Raw genomic sequence first — 19,930 nt, 5'->3', positions numbered from 1 at the left:
AACCTTTCTAGAGTTCTCCCCCTTCAAAATTATCTTATTCTCTACCCTCTTTTGGGTCCTGTTACAAAATCCCCAATCTCCTCCCAATTCCTCTTCCCCTACTACGCCCCCGTCCAGCAGGAAGTAGCTTGAAGATCACGGCGACCCATTCCCACAACAGAGGAAAAAGGGAGGCATGTAAGGACACCGTGGGCACTCAAGCGGAGAGGGAGGGGGAAAGCATTCCCTAGCAATATGGCGCCCTTCCGGGTTCTTCTCCACAGTAAACAAGCCTGCCGGCACCAACACCCAAGCCCACCCGTGCCAAACCTCAGCCAGTCACAGGCCAGGCTCACTTCCTGCCCAGCCCCGTCCAATCAGCTACCGCCCGTCCACCCCCTATCCAAACCCAGAACGCAGCTCCCTATAAATATACGCACAGTCCTTGAATAAAGTGGAACTTCTCTGGTGAACTGTCAGCTCGGGTCCTGTCGTCTTATCAGCTCGGGTCTGTGCGCCCTTTCAGGGCTGGATACGGACTTTGGGAGGGCATGACTGAGGCCCTCGGCACCCCCCACCCCAGGAGCACAAGGTGCTTCCAGTGCTCTCTGGGCTGGATGCGGATGTTGGGGGGCTATGGTTGAAGACTTTGGCACCCCACCACCCTGGCTGAGTAGCCTGGGGCACTTCAGTGGTGGCCTGGTGGTCAACACTGGGCTGGATGCAGATGTTGGGGGAATGTGGTTGAGGCCCTTGGCATCCCCCACCTCAGCTTGCGAGCCTGGGGGGCTTCCGGTCCTTCTAGGTTTTACAGGTATTCTTTGGTGGTATTAGACCTTTACTGGTTAATATCAGAACTTTGTCTCTAATATGTGGATGTTTTGTTTTTTCTTTCAGTTCTGTATTGGATTATTAGCTACCCCCACCACTTAAACTCTGTGCTGGAACTAATTTGTTTCCTTTGCTTACTTCTAAAATGGGGAAACTTCCCGAGAGGACCAGCAGTTGAGTCCTGTGGTTGAGCTAAATTGCTGCTTTGCTGCTGATTCTCTGGGGAAGGCTTTTTGTACAGCTCGGGTTTTAACTGTTGACCTTGTAAACACTTCCAAGTCTTATAAGGTCTGATACACCTGGGTTGTGTGGAAACTCTGGTCTGAGCTTGAGTCTTTTCAGCAAACTGCACCCCTGCAGTTTTATATTCCTGACCAGTCTCCACTGAGTGGGCCTGTGCTGATTGGAGGGAAGATCAGCTGTCCATGCTGTGCCCCAATGTCCCTGCAGTAGGCCAGTCTTCCCCACCCCACCCCTGCACTCCAAACATTTCCCATGGAACAGACCATGCACTGGTCTCTTGCAATGACTCACTGGTCTCTGAGTGGCTCCTTTTTTCAGTTGTCTGTGGCCCCTCGCTCTTATGTGGGTTCATAGGAATTCTGTTAGTGCTCTTGCTGGCCTGGGGGCCATCAAGGCTCTCTTCTCCCCTGCAGCCTCCAAGAAACTTCATACAAAGGGAACCGAGTGGCTTTTGCCAGCTCTTGCTCCGTGTACTCACCAGGGCCAGCCTTGAAAGTTGCTGGGGCTCAAAACAGTTGGAGCGGTCCTTTCTTCCTCTCATCGTGACTTCTCCTGCCTTCATGCACTCCATAGGTCTCTCCTCCTCTTCCCCTGAGCTCTAGTGGTCCCAGCTTGGCAGTTATTGCTTTTTAATAGTTGTAAACTGGATGACTGTGGGAGAGGGTGACGCTGGGTACTGTCTATTCCACCATCTTGATTGGAAGTTTGGGCTCTTGTAATTTATCCTTCCTAGCAAACTTATATCCTTCATTCAATTTGGGGGCTGCCACAGAGCCAGGTGCAGGCAGACTTGAAACATATTGGATCAATTTCTATCCCATAGAATGTTGTTCCTTTAAAACAAATTTTTGTAGTTCAAATAGAACTTTGGAAATAATAGAAATTCACTGTTTAAAAGCCTCCTAACGACAGCCTCAAGAATATTGTGGTGTAGAAGAGCCATCTTCAGCTCCCCATTTTCCTATTTGGCTCCAGTCCTCTCAAAAGCCACCAAATAATGAAATGGTCACATGGCCAGTTACCTCTTTTTATGAGTTTCAGTGCTCTGTTACCTTCTTTAAGTTTATTTTACTCAGACTCTTCTCAATGCTCACTATAACTTAAGTAATTTTCTTCTTCAACATACTCTAATGTGTCTTTGAAGAAATCAATTTAAAGCAAAAATGTATTAATCTTTGGCTTCAGCAAAAAATTGTGTAACTTTTCTGAGAGGTAGACCATCCATTAATCAAGCTGCTTTCCACAAACATCTAAATAAACTCACATTTTACAAATCAGGATACTTACTGACTTTGGAATTGGCCTTTACTAAAATATGCAGCTTTAAACACCTATTAATCCAAAAGAAAAGGAAAAAAAAATTTTTTTCCCCTGTCCAGCAATTCCACTTCTGAGTATATATTCAAAAGAACTAAAAATAGGGTCTCAAGGGGATATTTATACATTCACACTCATACAGCACTATTCATGATAGCCAAAGCATGAAGCAACCTAAGCGTGTACCAAAGGATAAATGGCATATACATATAAAATGTGATATATACATACAATAAAATATTAATATCACTCATTCTTAAAAAGTTAGGAAATTCTGACACATGCTACAAAATGGATGAACCTTGAGAACATTATGCTAAGTGAAATGAGCCACTCCCAAAAGCACAAACACTGTATGATTCCACTTACATGAGGTCCCTAGAGAAGTCAAATTCATAGAGACATGAAGTAGAATGGTGCTTGCCAGGGGCCAGGGGAGGTGGGAGTGGGGAGTGGTTATGGGTACAGAGTTATAGTTTGGCAAGATGAAAAGAGTTCTGAAGACTGGGTACACAACAATGTGAATGTTCTTAACACTGCTAAACCATGCACTTAAAAATTATTAACATGGTAAACTTTGTTATGTGTATCTACCACAATTAAAAAAAAAAAAAACTTCTGTCAAGGGTTCAGATCCCCAAACTGGCCAGCTGCCAAAAAACCAACAAAAACAAAAACTTCCCTATGTCCCAAAGCTAAAGCCTAGGGCTGAAACCTTCTTTTATTTTTGAACTACCACATTATACATCATTTCAACAACATGTGGCAGGGTAAGAAGTCAAGCAAGACAAATAGCTCTTTTTGAGTACCTTATGCTGCTTAATGACATGTGTGTTGTCCAAAGTGATTAGCTTTTAAAAAGGAGTAGCCTTAACCCTCCTCTGGAACTGGTTAGTGATCTCAGTCTCCCTTCATTAAATTCTTGACAGCTCAATGTCCTCACATCTGTCACTGTTTGGGAGACTGATTCCAAGAACATAAATTGCTTCAAGGACTAGGCAACAAATTTATTCTGGTTCATGGGACAGATCTGAACCCATCTGTTTTCTAATCAAAAGCCATATTTGAATCAGTTTTGTTCCATCACAGGATAATACTAATGGGAGCCATATAATATGGTATTTTCCTCTTTCTATCTATGTAGTATAGATGATTACAGGAAACACAAATCAATTAAAGGCATGAGAACATCTTCAGAAACAGGGTTTGCAGAATGTAGGATCCATTACCTTTTCAATATTTATTTGTTTATTCTTCAGACCACTGTGATAACTTTTCCTCTGAGTGACGTGGTTTCTTTCAGAATTACATAGGGGGTCAATGTTGTAATAACGAACTTACCTTAATCTTTTTTTAAGTTGTAAACTGTCATGGATAATCCTTTTGACAAACTCTAATTCACCTCCTTCTGCCATGATTTCTGTGATACCTCCTGTATTTACAGAACTAGGTGGAGGTCTTCGAGGATTTCGAGAGTTTACTCCCTGAACAAAAACAACAACAAAAAACCCTGGTGAAAAGTTTTTATACCTCCAGAACTGTTTTTATACCTCAAGAACTAAATCTTTGAATATAATCTAACTCTAAGTAAGAACACTTAGATATAATTTTACTTTCCAAGTATTATGTTACATTTAGGATTTAAAAATCACACAGCCAATAACATATTATATTGTATTTTAAACAACTACATTCATGCAAATATTCCTTCCTGGGTCTTTCATCTTCCATAAAAATTTTTTACCTTTTTATATAGCCCAATCTGTCACTTTTCTTTATGCTTTTTGTATTGGTATCATGCACAGAAAATGTACCCAAAGATTAAATAAATATTTACTTATGTTTTAAGTAAAAAACCATATTTACTCATGGTTTTACTTTTTACATTGAAATATTTAATCTGTCCATATCTCACACCATATGAAAACTCAAAATGCATCAAAGATCTAAATGTAAAAGATAAAACTATAAAACTCTTAGAAGAAAACATAGGAGTAAATCTTCATGGCCTTGGATTAGGCAATGTATTCTTAGAAATTATACCAAAAGCATAAGCAACGAAAGAAAAAATAGATAAACTGGACTTCATCAAAACTAAAAACTTTTGTGCTTCTAAGGATACTATTAAGAGAGTGAAAAGACAACCCACAGAATGGGTGAAAATGTTTGCGAATTGTTATCTAATAAGGGACTTGTATCTAGGATATATAAAGAATTCTTACAAGTCAATAATAAAAAGAAAACCCAATTTAAATACGGGCAAAGGATCTGAATGGGCATTTCTCCAAAGAAGATATACATAACAGCCAATACGCACATGAAAAGATGCTTAACATCATCAGCCATCAGGGAAATACTAATCAAAACCACAGTGAGATACCACTTCACACACACTAGGATGGCTAGAAACAAAAAGACAGATAAGAAGAAGTGCTGATGAGGATATGGAAAATTGGAACCCTCATACAGTACTGGTGGTGGGAATGTAAAATAGGATAGTCATTTTGCAAAACAGTCTGGTGGTTCCTCCAACAATTAAACACAGAGTTACCATATGACACATAAGTTCCACTCCTGGGTATACACCCAAAAGGAATGAAAACCTATGTCCAGGGGCCGGCCTGTGGCTCACTTGGGAGAGTGTGGTGCTGATAACACCAAGGTCACGGGTTCGGATTCCTATATAGGGATGGCTGTTTAGCTCACTTGGGAGAGCATGGTGCTGACAACACCAAGTTAAGGGTTAAGATCCCTTTACTGGTCATCTTTAAAAAAAAAAAGAAAGAGGGCCGGCCCGGTGGCGCACTGCTACAGTGCGCCGCTTGGGAGTGCGGTGGCGCTCCCGACGAGGGTTCAGATCCCACATACAGACCGGCAGCTCACTGGTTGAGCGAGGTGCGGGTGCAACGCCGAGGGCTGCGATCCCGTTGCCGGTCCTGGTCCGGTACAGGCGCGACACTGAGGGTTGCGATCCGTTGCCAGTCACAAAAAAAGGCAAAAAGGCAAAAAAAAAAGAAAGAAAAGAAAACCTATGTCCACAGAAATACTGGTACATAATTACTAACAGCAGCATTATTTTTAAAAGCCAGAAAGTTGGAAACAACCCAAATGCCCATCAACTGATGAACAGATAAATAAAATGTGATATATCCATATAATGGAATATTATTAGGAATAAAAGGAAATGAAGCACTGATATATGCTACAACATGGATGAACCTTGAAAATATGTACTATTCTTAGAGGAAAAGACAGTCACAAAGACCACATATTGTATGATTCCGTTTATAGGAAATGTCCAAAATAGGCAAATCCATAGAAACAGAAAGTAGACTGGTATTTGCCTCCAACTAGCAGGACAAGGAGGAAAGCAAGAGTGACTGCTAATGGGTACAGGATTTCTTTTGGGGGTGATGCAAATGTTCTACCGTTGTCTGTCGTGACTGATGGCTGTACACCTCTAAATACACTAAAAATCATTAAATTCTATACCTTATTTATTTTTTTTGGCAGCTGGCCAGTATGGGGATATGAACCCTTGACCTTGGTGTTGCAACATGTGCTCTAACAAACCAAGCTAACTGGCCAGCCCTTTTATACTTTAAATGGGTTAATTGTATGGCATGTGAATTATACCTCAATAAAGCTTTTATAAAAAGATATTTAATTCTGCTGCTAGTAATCTTCTATTTCTTCATCTGAATGCTGATTCTGCAGGAGTGTTCACCTCAGAAAATCCACATGTACATGTGATGTGTACTTTTATGTATACACGTTGTATCTCAGTATTAAAAAAAATTGTGCTATAGAAGAATGTAGGTTTTTTTAGTTCATATAATTTATCTGCATTAAAGGCTAAAATTTAGATTTCTTAAATCCTGCTTCACTCTACATTCCAATATGGAATGATGATATTGCTAATAAATTTCTGTCCAACTTCCCTAACTCCAACAAAAAATTTAGTCCACCTGGATTTTGTTATGAGGCATGTAAATGATACTTTTAGGGTATCTGAGTGATTGTAAAAACAATTTATTCTCTCAAAAGTTTTAGGCATATACACCCCTCATTTCCTTCTGATTAACATTACTCACTTTTTATTATTAATAGAGGGTTCACTAGATGAAGGAAAACCTAGGTGAAACCAATATGTTATAGCACTGAGTTTTTTAATAGGTTAGTTATTTTTATCCAATGTACCTCTTTCCATATTCACGAGCAAAATATATTTTTCATTTGAAGTTGGAAAGACTAAATCAGACATTTATTTACTATCGAATGACACGTGGCAGTGAGAACATTTCCTCCCTATGCCAAGAAGCATAGTCCAGGAGTGAACTGTGACCTAAGTCAGTCCAATCAGAAGAAAATCAAATGTTCAATTGTTTGGGGGAAAAAAGAGCTCTCTCCTTCCCCCTCTTATCTCTTAAATACTACTTTACCACAAATAAAGCAGCCTGAGAACAAAACTAAGGACCAGGTCAGAGCCAAGGGAAATCTGCAAAAACAGAGTCTCAGCCTTTTTGATACTTTGAATTCCCTGATCAAATCATTCTCGAAGTCCAAACGACTTGTGGATTTCTCAGATATGTAAGCCAATAAACTGTTGTTAAGTCAGTCTGAATTGGGTTTTTAGGTACTTCAAACCAAAAGCATACTAACTATATATGGCTTCCAAAATAAAACCTGCTCTTTGCTCTTATCTTTGCAAACAAGGCAAATCTAAATAAATATTCAATTACTATAAAGCAGAAGATATTTTTACCTTGGCTTCCAATTGATTGGCAAAAAAGGGAGGGTTGCACATGCAAAAGTCATAGATTATCTCTGATTCTTCTTTAAGAGCATCCATCAGCAGTGTCTTCTGTGGCACTTTTACCACTAGGAGAAAAAATAAGAACTGTTAACTACTATTAATGCTGTGGTGGTTTTAAAATATGTCCACAAATTCTTTGATACTACTCCTTTTGAGAAGTGGAGTTTAATTTCCCTTCCCTTTAGTGTAAGCTGCACTTAGTGACTCAATTTTATCAAACAGAATGATGGAAGTGACAAGGTATCACTTCCAAGGCCAAGTCATAAAAAGCAATACAGCTTCCTCCATGCCCTTTCTCTAATTTGCCCTAGGACAGGCCAACTGACATTCTGTAAGGACACTCAAGTAGCCCCATGGAGAGATACACATGGCAATAAACTAAGGTTTCCTTCCAACAGCCATGTGAATAAGCCATCCTGGAAGCAAATCTCTATCACCAGTCAATCCTTCAGATGACTGCAGCTGTAGCCAACAACTTAACTGCAACCTCAGGAAACACTCTGAACCAGACCACAGAACCACCCAACCAAGCCACGCCCAAACTCCTGACCCCTAGAAACTATGAGATAATAAATGTTTACTGTTTAAAACTGCTAGATTTTGAAGTAATTTGTTACACAGCAATGGAGAATTAAAACATTAATAATATTAAAATCTTCCCTTAGAATGGTATGTTTAACACTATTAAGAAAAGCTTTATTTCATAAAGAGACATAAAATGTCTTTAATGAAAAAAAAAGTGCTTTACACATACAATGGGCACAAAAACAAAAAAAAACCTGATTACAATAGGATTTGACTATTTCTAGTACAGTTCCATGTACTAAAATAAAAAAGATAGTATAGTGTAATCAACAGTAAGGTTTGCTTCCTTTTAAAATCTTGGTGACTAAGATACTTCATATATAGTTGATTCCCATTATTTGTGGTAGCTGTGTTTTAAAAAGTTGCTGCGAACACTGAATTAGCAAATACTGAACCACTGGCTCTCCCCTTAGGGGAAACACAGGGTTAGGTTCCTGGAAGCCTCTGGTCACAACATTTTCCTCAACTGATGGATACATAACCTGCTTTATGCGTGTTTCTGTTTAAAGACACCTTATTTAATACACATTGCTGATTCATTAGCACTGAATTCACTATAACAACACTATAACTCATGTCTGAATGAAGTTTATCTAAACACATTTAGTTTCTCTGTAAGGCACATCACACCCTTTTAGCACTTAGAACACTATGCTGCACCTCAGCACCATGTTTAGTGGCCATTTTAAATAGCAAAATCACCAAGAAAAAGCCCCCAAATGCAAAAAATGTGGCACTAAGTAGGCCACAAAAAGGACACTTGTTTACAGTAGGAGAGCTGAAATAAGAAGGTAGAGCATGGCCTTGTTCAACCTAAGCTGGGAATGTGTACGCTGGGTGACTCAGATTTTTTGCCACTCTGTACATGTCTATGAATGACCACAAAAGCACCATGAGTATTGATTTTATGGTTAAAAATAAATTTTAGCTATCAACAAACTGATTCTAAAGTTTTATATGGAGAGGCAAAAGACCCAGAATAGCCAACACAATATTGAAAGAGAAAAAGCCAGAGGACTGACACTACCTGACTTTAAGACTTAGTATAAAGCTACAGTAACCGAGACTGTGTGTGTTTGCAAAAGAGATCAATGTAACAGAATAGAAAGCCTAGAAACAGACCCGCAGAGCCAACTGATTTTTGATAAAGGAGCAAAGTAAATGCAATGGAGCTATATAGTCTTTTCAACAAATGGTGCTGGAACAACTGGAGGTCCACATGCAAAAATTATTCTAGACACAGACTTTACAGACTTCACAAAAATTAACTCAAATCACAGACCTAAATGTAAAATGCAGAACTATAAAACTCCTAGAAAATAACATAGGAGAATATCTAGATGACCTTGGATACAGTGATAACTTTTATATACAGTATTAAAGGCACAATCCATGAAAGAAAAAAATCACTAAGCTGGACTTATAACAAAATTGAAAATTTTGCTCTGCAAAAGACATGGCAAAGAGAATGAAGGCAAGTCACAGACTACAAAAAAGTATTTGCAAAAGACTTATCTGATAAAGGACTGTTATCCAAAATATACAATGAACTCTTAAAACTCAACAAGAAAACAACCCGACTAAAAAATGGGCCAAAGGGCCAGCCTGTGGCTCACTTGGGAGAGTGTGGTGCTGACAACACTAAGTCAAGGGTTAAGATCCCCTTACTGGTCATCTTAAAAAAAAAAAAAGGGGGGGGAGGCCAAAAACCCTAATATACACCTCACCAAAGAAGATATACAGCTGGCAAATAAGGATACGAAAAGATACTCCACATCATATGTCATTAGAGAAATGCAAATTAAAACAATAATGATATACCACTACACATCTATTAGAATGGTCAAAATCCAGAACACTGACAACCAAATGCTGGGGAGGACGTGAGCAAAAGGAACTCTCATACACTGCTGATGGGAATGCAAAACGGTACAGCCACGTTAGAAGACAGTTTGGTGGTTTCCTACAAAATTAAATATACTCTTACCATACAATCCAACAAGTATGTTCCTTGGCATTTACCCAAAGGAGTTGAAAACTTATGTCTACACAAAAACCTGCACACAGATGTTTACAGCAACTTTATTCATAATTGCCAAAACTTGGAAACAACCAAGATGACCTTCAGTAGGTGAAAGGATAAACTAGGTACACCAAAACAATGGAATATTAAAAAGAAATGTAGTAAGAATAAATCAGCCCTCAAATTATGAAAAGACATGGAGGAAATTTAAATGAATATTACTAAGTGAAAGAACCCAATCTGAAAAGGCTACATACTGTATGATTCCAACTATATAACATTCTGGAGGATGGAAAACTATGGAGACAATAAAAAGATCAGTGGTTGTCAGGGGTTGGGAGAGAGTGAGGGATAAATAGGTGGAGCACAAAGGATCTTTAAGGCAGTGAAACTATTCTGTATGATACTATATGTTAGATACTAGTCATTTTCATTTTTCCAAAACTACAGAATGTACAATACCAAGAGGGAATCCTCATGCAAACTATGGTCTTTGGGTGATAATGATGTGTCAGTGTAAGTTTGTTAATTGTAACAAAGTCCCACTCTGGCAGGGGATGTTGATAATGGGGGAGGTTATGCATGTGTGGAGGCAGGCGCTATATAGGAAATCTCTGTACCTTCTGATCAATTTTTTTTTTCCTTTTTGTCTTTTTTACTGACCAGTAACAGGATCGCAACCCTCGGTGTTGCGCCCGTACCGGGGACCGGCAATGGGATCGCAACCCTCGGTGTTGCGCCCGTACCGGGGACCGGCAATGGGATCGCAACCCTCGGTGTTGCGCCCGTACCGGGGACCGGCAATGGGATCGCAACCCTCGGTGTTGCGCCCGTACCGGGGACCGGCAATGGGATCGCAACCCTCGGTGTTGCGCCCGTACCGGGGACCGGCAATGGGATCGCAACCCTCGGTGTTGCGCCCGTACCGGGGACCGGCAATGGGATCGCAACCCTCGGTGTTGCGCCCGCACCGCACTCAGCCAGTGAGCAGGAACCGGTCTCCACATGGGATCCGAACCCTCAGCGGGAGCGCCACCACACTTCCAAGCGGCGCACTCTCCAGTGCGCCACCGGGCTGGCCCATTTATTTATTTATTTATTTTTCCTTTTTGTCCCTTCTGATCAATTTTGCTGTGAATCTAAAACTGCTCTAAAAAGTAAAGTCTATTAAAATATTCAAACAAACAAAAAAACAACCACTAAAGTCTCTGAAAATGGTTGTACAGGCATATAGCAAATAAAGAAACATTTATTCAAGAAAATCTACAAATAAACAAACAAATTTCAGCAAGTAGTCAAATTCACAAATACAAAATCCACAAATGAGAATCAATTATATTTACTATTTTCTTTCTCAGTTAATTCTGGTATCAAAACAGCAAACCCAATTACAATGTGCCAGATTTTAAAAAACTACCAAAAGTCTGTGCATTAAAGCAAAAAATAATGAGACATGTTAAATTAGAAAGCTTAAAAGGGATATTTATTCTGTGGAGCTAACCTTTTATGAGATCAGATAAGTTATTCTGTTCCACATTTTTCTTTGCATAGTTGAAACACATATCATCCACTTCTGTTGCAAGGAAATACCAGCCATTTAAGGTTGCTCCAAGTAAGGGATAGATGCAGGACGCCCCAGTACCTAGTAAAATGAAAAATCAATACACATTCTATACACCAGAGGGAAAGATGAGAATAATAATGAAAACAGCATTCTTCTCTTTTCAGAATTCTTATAGCTTTAACAGTTTAAATCACAAACTGGTACCCGATTTCATACATACTGTGACTACTGGTTTCTCTAGTCATTTCATGTATGTTAGTCTTTTCTCCTAATTAGATTCAAACTTCCTAGAGAATAGAAACCTTACTGTCCTCCTCTTTTCTTTTTTTTTTTTTTTTTGTCCTTTTTGAGACTGGCCGCACCGCGCTCAGCCAGTGAGCGCACCGGTCAACCCTATATAGGATCTGAACCCGCGACGGGAGCACTGCTGCGCTCCCAGCGCCGCAGTCTCCTGAGTGCACCACGGGCTTGGCCCATGTCCTCCTCTTTTCTAGTGTTGTATGTAAAATGAAGTACACATAACTGGAAGTCAAGGAATACATGATTAATAAATTTTAAATGGTCAAAATTCAATTTAGGGCCGAGCCTGTGGCGCACTCAGGAGAGTGCGGAGCTGGGAGCGCAGTAGCGCTCCCGCCGCGGGTTCGGATCCTATATAGGGATGACCAGTGGGTTCACAGCACTCACTGGCTGAGCACGGTGCGGCTGGTCTTAAAAAGGACAAAAAAAAAAAAAAAAAAAATTCAATTTAATTTTCTTTATAAAAAGTCTTCCTTTTAAATCTCACATAAAACTCAATTTTCTTAAAAGAAATCAATGCTATTTGTTAAAACACCACAGTAATATCTTAAAACAGATCAGTATATATCCCATTCTCCAAAAGCAGAAAAAGATATATAGGGTATAAAATTTTTATGATATTTAAACTACCTAATTCCCAACATTTCTGTAAGTTGTCACTTGATAGAAACCAGAAGTAAAAAAATTTTTTAAAAACTAAAGAGAGAACTTGCTTCTTACACTTAGAGACGTGGAAAAAGATTTTATTCAGATCCAAAACATCAGAGTCATTGGCTGGCCCCACCATAGTTTCAAAGGAGATATTCAGAGGCAATTGCTCCAGGCAAAATCACTCTCTGACAACTAGGGTTTGGTTGTACATTTGTATTTAGAACTCCTAGCCCTGGACTGGACTATATACTAACTACAAATATTGCTTTAACAACCATTGACTAATCTTGGCCAATTAGTTCCTAAAGAATATATTCAAGAGAAGGAAAGCCAGTGTTTTCCCTGAAGGCCTATAGTGGTCAGCCTATACCAGCTGCTCCAGGCCTGCTTTATGCTGACCACATCTTGGCTCCAGTCGAGCCTTCGAAGGATTTGGCAGGAACAGGCAGAGGCTGGAGGTACACCAACCCAAACGAAACCCAGGCTCATCTTACTGCTTCCTCGTTAGGTTTTGTCACCAGTTAGTAAAAGACAGAACAACCAATGGCCAGAACATTTAAGCTCTTTGGCAGTCACAGTGACTGCTGCACTGCCTACCATGTTTGCCCAATAGCATCCTGGCCCTGATGCAAACACCTCCCTGGGGATTTGTGAAGTGGTGAGGGAAGGGAGGGTAAAGGGTACTCAAGCACCTTTCAGAAGCCATAATTATTTATATCCTGCCAGCCATTCTGGTAAGCCAAGGTCATTTAGACTAAGAAAATGCCAATAGTACTTTCAGCTCAGTAGGAAGAAAAAATCCAGACCAGATCTCAGGACCCTGACTCACACAACTGCCTCTTTCTTCATACTTCAGTTTCATTTAAAAGTAAATAAGTCTATAGCCAAACCACCCTGAACATGCCTAATCTCGTCTAAAAGAAAAAAAAAGGATACCTACCTCCAGGGTAATAAATGCAGGTAAAAGACCCAACCCCCAGCTCCCCAAAAAGTTTCTCAATTTTCAAGACCATAAGACTTGCATTCGAACATCCTAATCCCCTCAGAAAGCCAAATAACATTTTTAATGGGCAATAATCTTTGTAATAACAAAAAAAGAGGAAAGTATATAATCATGGAATTAGAGCAAATTGATGGAGTCTAGGGGAAGAATATATATAAAACCCTAATTAGAACGAATGTCATTTCAGCAAGAAGTGCCCCTTATGAAGAGCGAAAATCCATTAACCTCCTATATCCCCAAGTGCTATTTTAGAGGGTTTGGGGTGTAATTATATCAAATTAGGACTAAATAGGTTGTCAAGCTTTTCAAGGTTTCTAGAACCCAGCAGCCAGTCTTCTGCCACAAAGATAAAAGGGCAAGAACTTTGGTTAAACCCCATTATTTTTACATAGTGCTTACCTCATATGGAGTGCTCAGAATTTTGAATGTTAAAAGAATGATGTATTAGTTCATCAGCATTCCACAAATTGTTTACGGACACCTATTATGTGCCAGAAACTTTGCTAGGCCTTGGGATATTACTGTAAGCATAAAAAGTAGTAAGCTCTGCACTTTGCAATCTAGTGGCAGAGGACATTAATCAAATAATCAGACAAATGAACATGTAGTTAAAAACTAAAATAAATGCTATGAAGGAAGAAACATGTTTTCTGAAAGCTGTGTGGCCAAGGAACTTGTCTTAGGCTGGAAAGTCAGAGAAGGCTTTCCTGAGAAAATAAGGCTTGAGTTGACAACTAAAATATAAGTGGAATTAACAAGGTGAAGGCAGGGTAAGTTCTAGGCACAGGGAAAACATATACAAAGCCCTTGGATAATGATGCCTTCTTAGAAGAACTAAAAGACAACTACAGAAAACAAGGAAAAGAATCACCTAAGATGAGGCTTAAAGAGGCCTAAAAAGGGCAAGGGCCAGACCATGGAAATTATAACAGGCTAAGTCAAGGTTTTGGGTGATTATCACAGAAGCAAATGGGGAGCCGTTAAAGTGGTAAAGATGTTATCAGATATGAATTTATACATATTTTCTGGATGCAGTGTAGAGAATGGAATGATGGGGCTACAGAGTGAATGAGAGTAGACTAGCTGAGAAGCTATTCTGTAGACAAGGTGAGAGATGATGGTGACCTTGACAGTGATGGTGGCAGGGGAAATGGAGATAAGGAGACAATTTAAGAGAGCTAATCAACAGGAAATAGTGATAGACATTCTCAAAATGGGGAAAAGTAAATATCAAGAATCACAGGGTAGACTGTGGTAGATTCATTAAAATAAACAAAGGAAGAGAACCAGGATTAGGAAGAAAGAGTATGAGTCTGGTCTTAGACATGTCAAGTCTGAGATGTTTTTAAGATATCCAAGTTTCTCATATAAATGAGACTAGAGGTCAAGAAAAGTAATGAGTTGGAACAATATATAAAATGTGAATTATTCACGTGGAGGTGGGAAATAAAGTCACAGATGCAGATGAAGTTGCCCGTGGTATGGTGCTGAATGAAAAAGGGGCTAAAGACAAGAAGGTAAGCCTGAAAAGTGATAAAGAGTGAGTAGAAATGAAAGAAGAAAACCAGAGGGGCCCGGTGTCATAGAAGCAAATAGAAGAGAGTGCACAAATGAGAAAGGAGGGGTCAAGAGATGCTGCTGAAAAGGTCATGTAAGATGAAGACTGAAAACTGTTCTCTGAAAACGAATGCAAATGTCAGAGTTAAACATTTACTACTATCTAGAAATTGTGATTGCTATTAACTATGCTATATTTAAAAATAGTTACAGAGCTGTTAATTCAATCTTCCCTATAAAGGATTAGTAATGGACTAAAAGAAAAAACTTAAAACCCTATGAAATGAAAACATCGGCTATAACATACATTTATAATCACAAAACATACCCTAGCTTCATCTCCTTTGGTATCTCCACTTACTCTCCCAAATGAATCAAACTGGACAGTCTTTTCTACCATAAAAGTTTACAATTAAGAGAACATCTTACTTCAACTCAACAACTTTTTCTTCCCTTTAATTTTAGATTAAATACCCTCTACAAATAATCATACAAGACATTCCTGAAAGTATTCAGGCCCACATGATCTTTTATTAAATGGCCGTCATGTCAAAATCCCAACGTAAGGACTACCGTACTAACATCAGATAATTCAGAGTAAAAATGTACAATAGAAACAGACACAATGTGGTAATATGAAAAGCCAAGTAAACAAGGGTCTCACTTTCATTCTGCACTTCTCTTACCCACTTGCTCCCTATTTGGAGCTGACAACACCTTCTCAAGAGAAATTAATGGCAGAAAAGCCCAGGGATAGCGAACAACATCAGTAATATCTGTAGCCAGCTTCTTTCACACCACAAACACCCAGTAGAGAAGTTTACAAATAATTTTTTTTCATTAGCAATACTATTATTAGTAGTAGTAGTAACAGCCTCATCAAGGTCTTTATTAGCAAGGCATGTAATTGTATTTTATTTTATTTAATATTAGCATATTCATTCTTACCAATTGTGATATTTCTTTATGCTCTTTACCCAACCTATCACTTTCCAAACTCCTCCCTTCCTTCCCTCCATCTCTAGTATCCTTAGATTTGATCTCTCCTTCTGAAAGTTCAACATACTATTGTGGTCTTTTCTTTCTTTCTTTCCTTCATTCCTTCCCTCTTCTCTCCTTCCCTCCCCACCTTCTTCCTTTCCTCGCAGTGAGTTATGAGTGAGAACGTGCGGTATTTCTGTTTCTTGAAGCTTACAAAAAATTTGACTTTGCAAAACTTATGAAATTTATGTTTAGCCAGCAAAAGAATTTTTAACTATATACCTATGTCAATTCCTCTTCGGAGAGTACTTTTGTCAGAGTCCTGATGACCAATCAGATCTTCCACCCAATGAATATAGTTGAGTCTCAAAGGAACTGTAGGAATTAGTCTCTCCAATGGAATATCAATAGAAAGTCCAAAATCTTCTCTTAGGAGAGTACAAGTCAGAGCTCTGACTGCTTCAGGATCTTTAAAATTTAGACTGTGGAGTGGAGAAAAAGAAGTAAAACTAATTAGTAAAATTCGCTCTGTTATATAAGCTTTATGTCAGCCAGTTAATACCAAATGCCTATTTGAATTTCCTAGAGATAACACATAAATAATTATACAGAGTATTTGTACAGTGGAATACACACATGGATGTTTAACAGTCACAGCATATGAAAGGCAGCTCAGTGTAATTTTCCACCCAAAACATTGCATATCCATACATAGAGCATAGAGATTAAGAGGGCCTCTGTTCACACTCCTGTCTGATTGTCCCCTTACTTAGCTATATGACTTTGGACAAGTTATTTACCTCTATGAAACTGTGTCTTCAGCTGTAAAATGAAGATAACAGTACCTATTTCACACTGCTGTTAAGAGATAATCTGTGAAAAATGGGCCGGCCCGGTGGCGCACTGCTATAGTGCACCGCTTGGGAGTGCGGTGGCGCTCCCGCCGAGGGTTCGGATCCCACATACAGACCGGTTCCCGCTCACTGGCTGAGCAAGGTGTGGGAGCAACACCGAGGGTTGCGATCCCGTGGCCGGTCCTGGTCCGGTATGGGCGCGACACTGAGGGTTGCGATCTGTTGCCGGACACGAAAAAAGAGACAAAAAGGAAAAAAAAAAAAAAAAGAGATAATCTGTGAAAAATACTTAGTATAATGCCTGGCACATAGTAACTATTTCACAAATGCTGGCTATTTTTTACTATTAGCATTGACATCATTTAACATTGGCACTCTTTGAAAATCATACTTAAAAGTGGAAAGACAGCAGCATAAAAATGTTGATTAATAAAAATAGGATAAGATACTTAAAACATCAAAAAGCAGACATCTGGGCCGACCCCGTGGCACGCTCGGGAGAGTGGGGCGCTGGGAGCGCAGCGATGCTCCCGCCTCGGGTTCGGATCCTATATAGGAATGGCCGGTGCGCTCACTGGCTGAGCGCGTTGTGGGCGACACCACACCAAGGGTTGCGATCCCCTTACCAGTCATGAAAAAGACAAAAAAAAAAGCAGACATCAAATTTTAAATGTAACTATTTTTTTTTTTTTGGTCCTTTTTGTCTTTTTTCGTGACCGGCAACGGGATCGCAACCCTCGGTGTTGCTCCCGCATCTCGCTCAGCCAGTGAGCGGCCGGTCTGTATGTGGGATCCGAACCCTCGGCGGGAGCGCCGCTGCACTCCCAAGCAGCGCACTGTAGCAGTGCGCCACCGGGCCAGCCCTAAATGTAACTATTTTTTAACAGCTTTATGAAGTATAATTTATATACTATAAAATTCACTTGTAAGTATACAATTGAATTGTTTTTAGTATATTAACAGAGTTATGCAACCATCACTACAATCTAATTTTTTTTTTTTTCTGGTGGCTGACCTGTATGGGGATCCAAACCCTTGACCTTGGTGTTACAAGGTGGTGCTCTAACCAACTGAGTTAACCAGCAAGCTCAACAATCAAATTTTAGAACATTCCCATCACTCTAAAAAAGAAACCTCATGCCCATTTATAAGCAATTTCTCATTTCCAACACCAGCCCTTGGCAACCACTAATGTACTTTCTGTCTCTATAGATTTGCCTTTTCTTTTTTTTTTTTTCCTTTTTTTTTTGTCTTTCTTCATGACCAACAACGGATCGCAACCCTCAGTGTCACGCCCGTACCGGGCTGTGACCGGCAACGGGATCGCAACCCTCGGTGTTGTGCCTGCACCTCGCTCAGCCAGTGAGCAGCCGGTCTGTATGTGGGATCCGAACCCTCGGCGGGAGCGCCACTGCACTCTCAAGCAGCGCACTGTAGCAGTGCGCCACAGGGCCGGCCCTAGATTTGCCTTTTCTGAACATTTTGTATACTTGAAATCATATAATATGTCGTCTTCTATGTCTGGATTCTCTCACTTAGCACAATGTTTGTAAGGTTCATCCATTTTGTAACACTTATCAGTACACCATTCCTTTTTATAGCCGAATAATATTCCATTGTTAAGGATAACCACATTTTATTTACGCATTCACCAGTGGATAAACATTTAAACTATTTCTACTTTTTAGCTATCATGAACAATGCCGCTATGAACATACACATACAAGTCTTTTCATAAACGTATGTTTTCATTTCTCTTGGACAGATACCCAGGAATGGATCATATGATATATTTTTAAGAAACTTGTGCTAGTATAACTATTTTGATGTTGAAATGTTGTTAAATTGAAAATGTTAAAAAAGAAAACCAACAAACCTTATTTATAAAAAGGGTAATAAGAAGAGAGTAGAAAGCCAGTAGACAGGAAGGAAGGGCTTTGAAAGGTAGGAAGGGCTTTGAAACTGTCTGCTTAGAATTCTGACCTTAAGTTTTATGGTCAGACAGCTGGCCATCCTCATACAACTTCTGATCTGTATCATCTTCTATTCTTTTTTGTTCCCTTCTTGGTGTCATCAAATGACCAACCATTTGAAAAACTCAATGCCCATCTAGATGCTTCAGTACCAAGATAGAAGGAAGAGTGCTGTATCCACCTAACTACCATGGAAACTTCAGGCAGGTACCATTGACCCAAGCTCCCTCCATTACTCACAGCAAAAATGTTCTAGAACGGGAGTTGGGAGACCTGGACTCTCATCTTGGCTCTGCAACCAATTAGCCATGGACTTAAGCAAGTCACTTCAGTACTTAGATCTCAGTTTCTTCAAGTGTAAAATTAAGGGATTGGACATGATAAGCTAATGGTCCTTCCACCTTAAATTTTATGACTCTATGAGGAATCCTTTAAACTAATATAATAGTAGTCACTTAAATCTTTGTAAAGAAAATGATAAAGACATAGAGCAGTAGAAATAGCTATGGAAAACAGACAATAACCAAACAACAATAAACAATTCCATTATCCTCCAGTCTAACCCTATAACAAATTTTTATTCTTCTGTTATATGATGTCAAGCATACAGTAACTCTACTGAACACATATAAAAGCACAGACAACCAGTGGTTACACGATATAGCCCACTCTTTAAAAAAAAAAGTTTTAAAAAACACAATTTCCACTCTAAAAGAACTTGTGAAAAGAGTGATGACGGGCAAGATTAGATTTCATGAATATAGATTTGTTTGTTGTCTATAAAAAAAATGCATTCTATACCTGAATATAATTATTTTTTATGACTTTTAAGAGTGCTTCAGGATACTAATTTTTTTCTTTTTCTTTTTTTTTTTTTTGGTGGCTAACCGGTACGAGGATCCAATCTATGACTCTGAAGTTATAAGGCTGCACTCTAACCAACTAAGCTAACTGGCCAGCCAGGATACTCATTTATAGGGGGAAAATGGAAAGAATTAAGAATGAAACTTTAGGGCCGGCCCGGTGGCGCACTGCTACAGTGTGCTGCTTGGGAGCGCGGTGGCGCTCCCGCCGAGGGTTCGGATCCCACATACAGACCGGTTCCCGCTCACTGGCTGAGCGAGGTGTGGGTGCAACACCGAGGGTTGCGATCCCGTTGCCGGTCCCGGTCCGGTACGGGCGCGACACTGAGGGTTGCGATCCGTTGCCGGACACGAGAAAAAAAAAAAAAGAAAAAAAAAAAAAAAAAAGAA

The 19,930-nt window shown here is 39.6% G+C and overlaps 1 protein-coding gene across 1 annotated transcript in view; it reads right to left on the bottom strand.

Moving 5' to 3' along the window:
- Window positions 1-3,599: 3,599 nt before the first annotated feature.
- LOC103590444 (methyltransferase-like protein 16) overlaps window positions 3,600-19,930 on the bottom strand; it is a gene marked incomplete at its 3' end in the record, with an annotated part of 35,026 nt that continues 18,695 nt past the window's right edge. Inside the window, 4 exon segments of the mRNA XM_008572670.1 lie at window positions 3,600-3,854; window positions 7,136-7,251; window positions 11,296-11,436; window positions 16,133-16,332. Coding sequence (XP_008570892.1) covers window positions 3,600-3,854; window positions 7,136-7,251; window positions 11,296-11,436; window positions 16,133-16,332 — 712 coding nt within the window.

Source organism: Galeopterus variegatus, unplaced genomic scaffold (assembly GCF_000696425.1).
Source record: "Galeopterus variegatus unplaced genomic scaffold, G_variegatus-3.0.2 Scaffold817, whole genome shotgun sequence".
Taxonomy (NCBI): domain Eukaryota; kingdom Metazoa; phylum Chordata; class Mammalia; order Dermoptera; family Cynocephalidae; genus Galeopterus; species Galeopterus variegatus.
The sequence above is the reverse complement of the archived record's forward strand: the minus strand, read 5'-3'. Positions and strand labels throughout refer to the sequence as shown.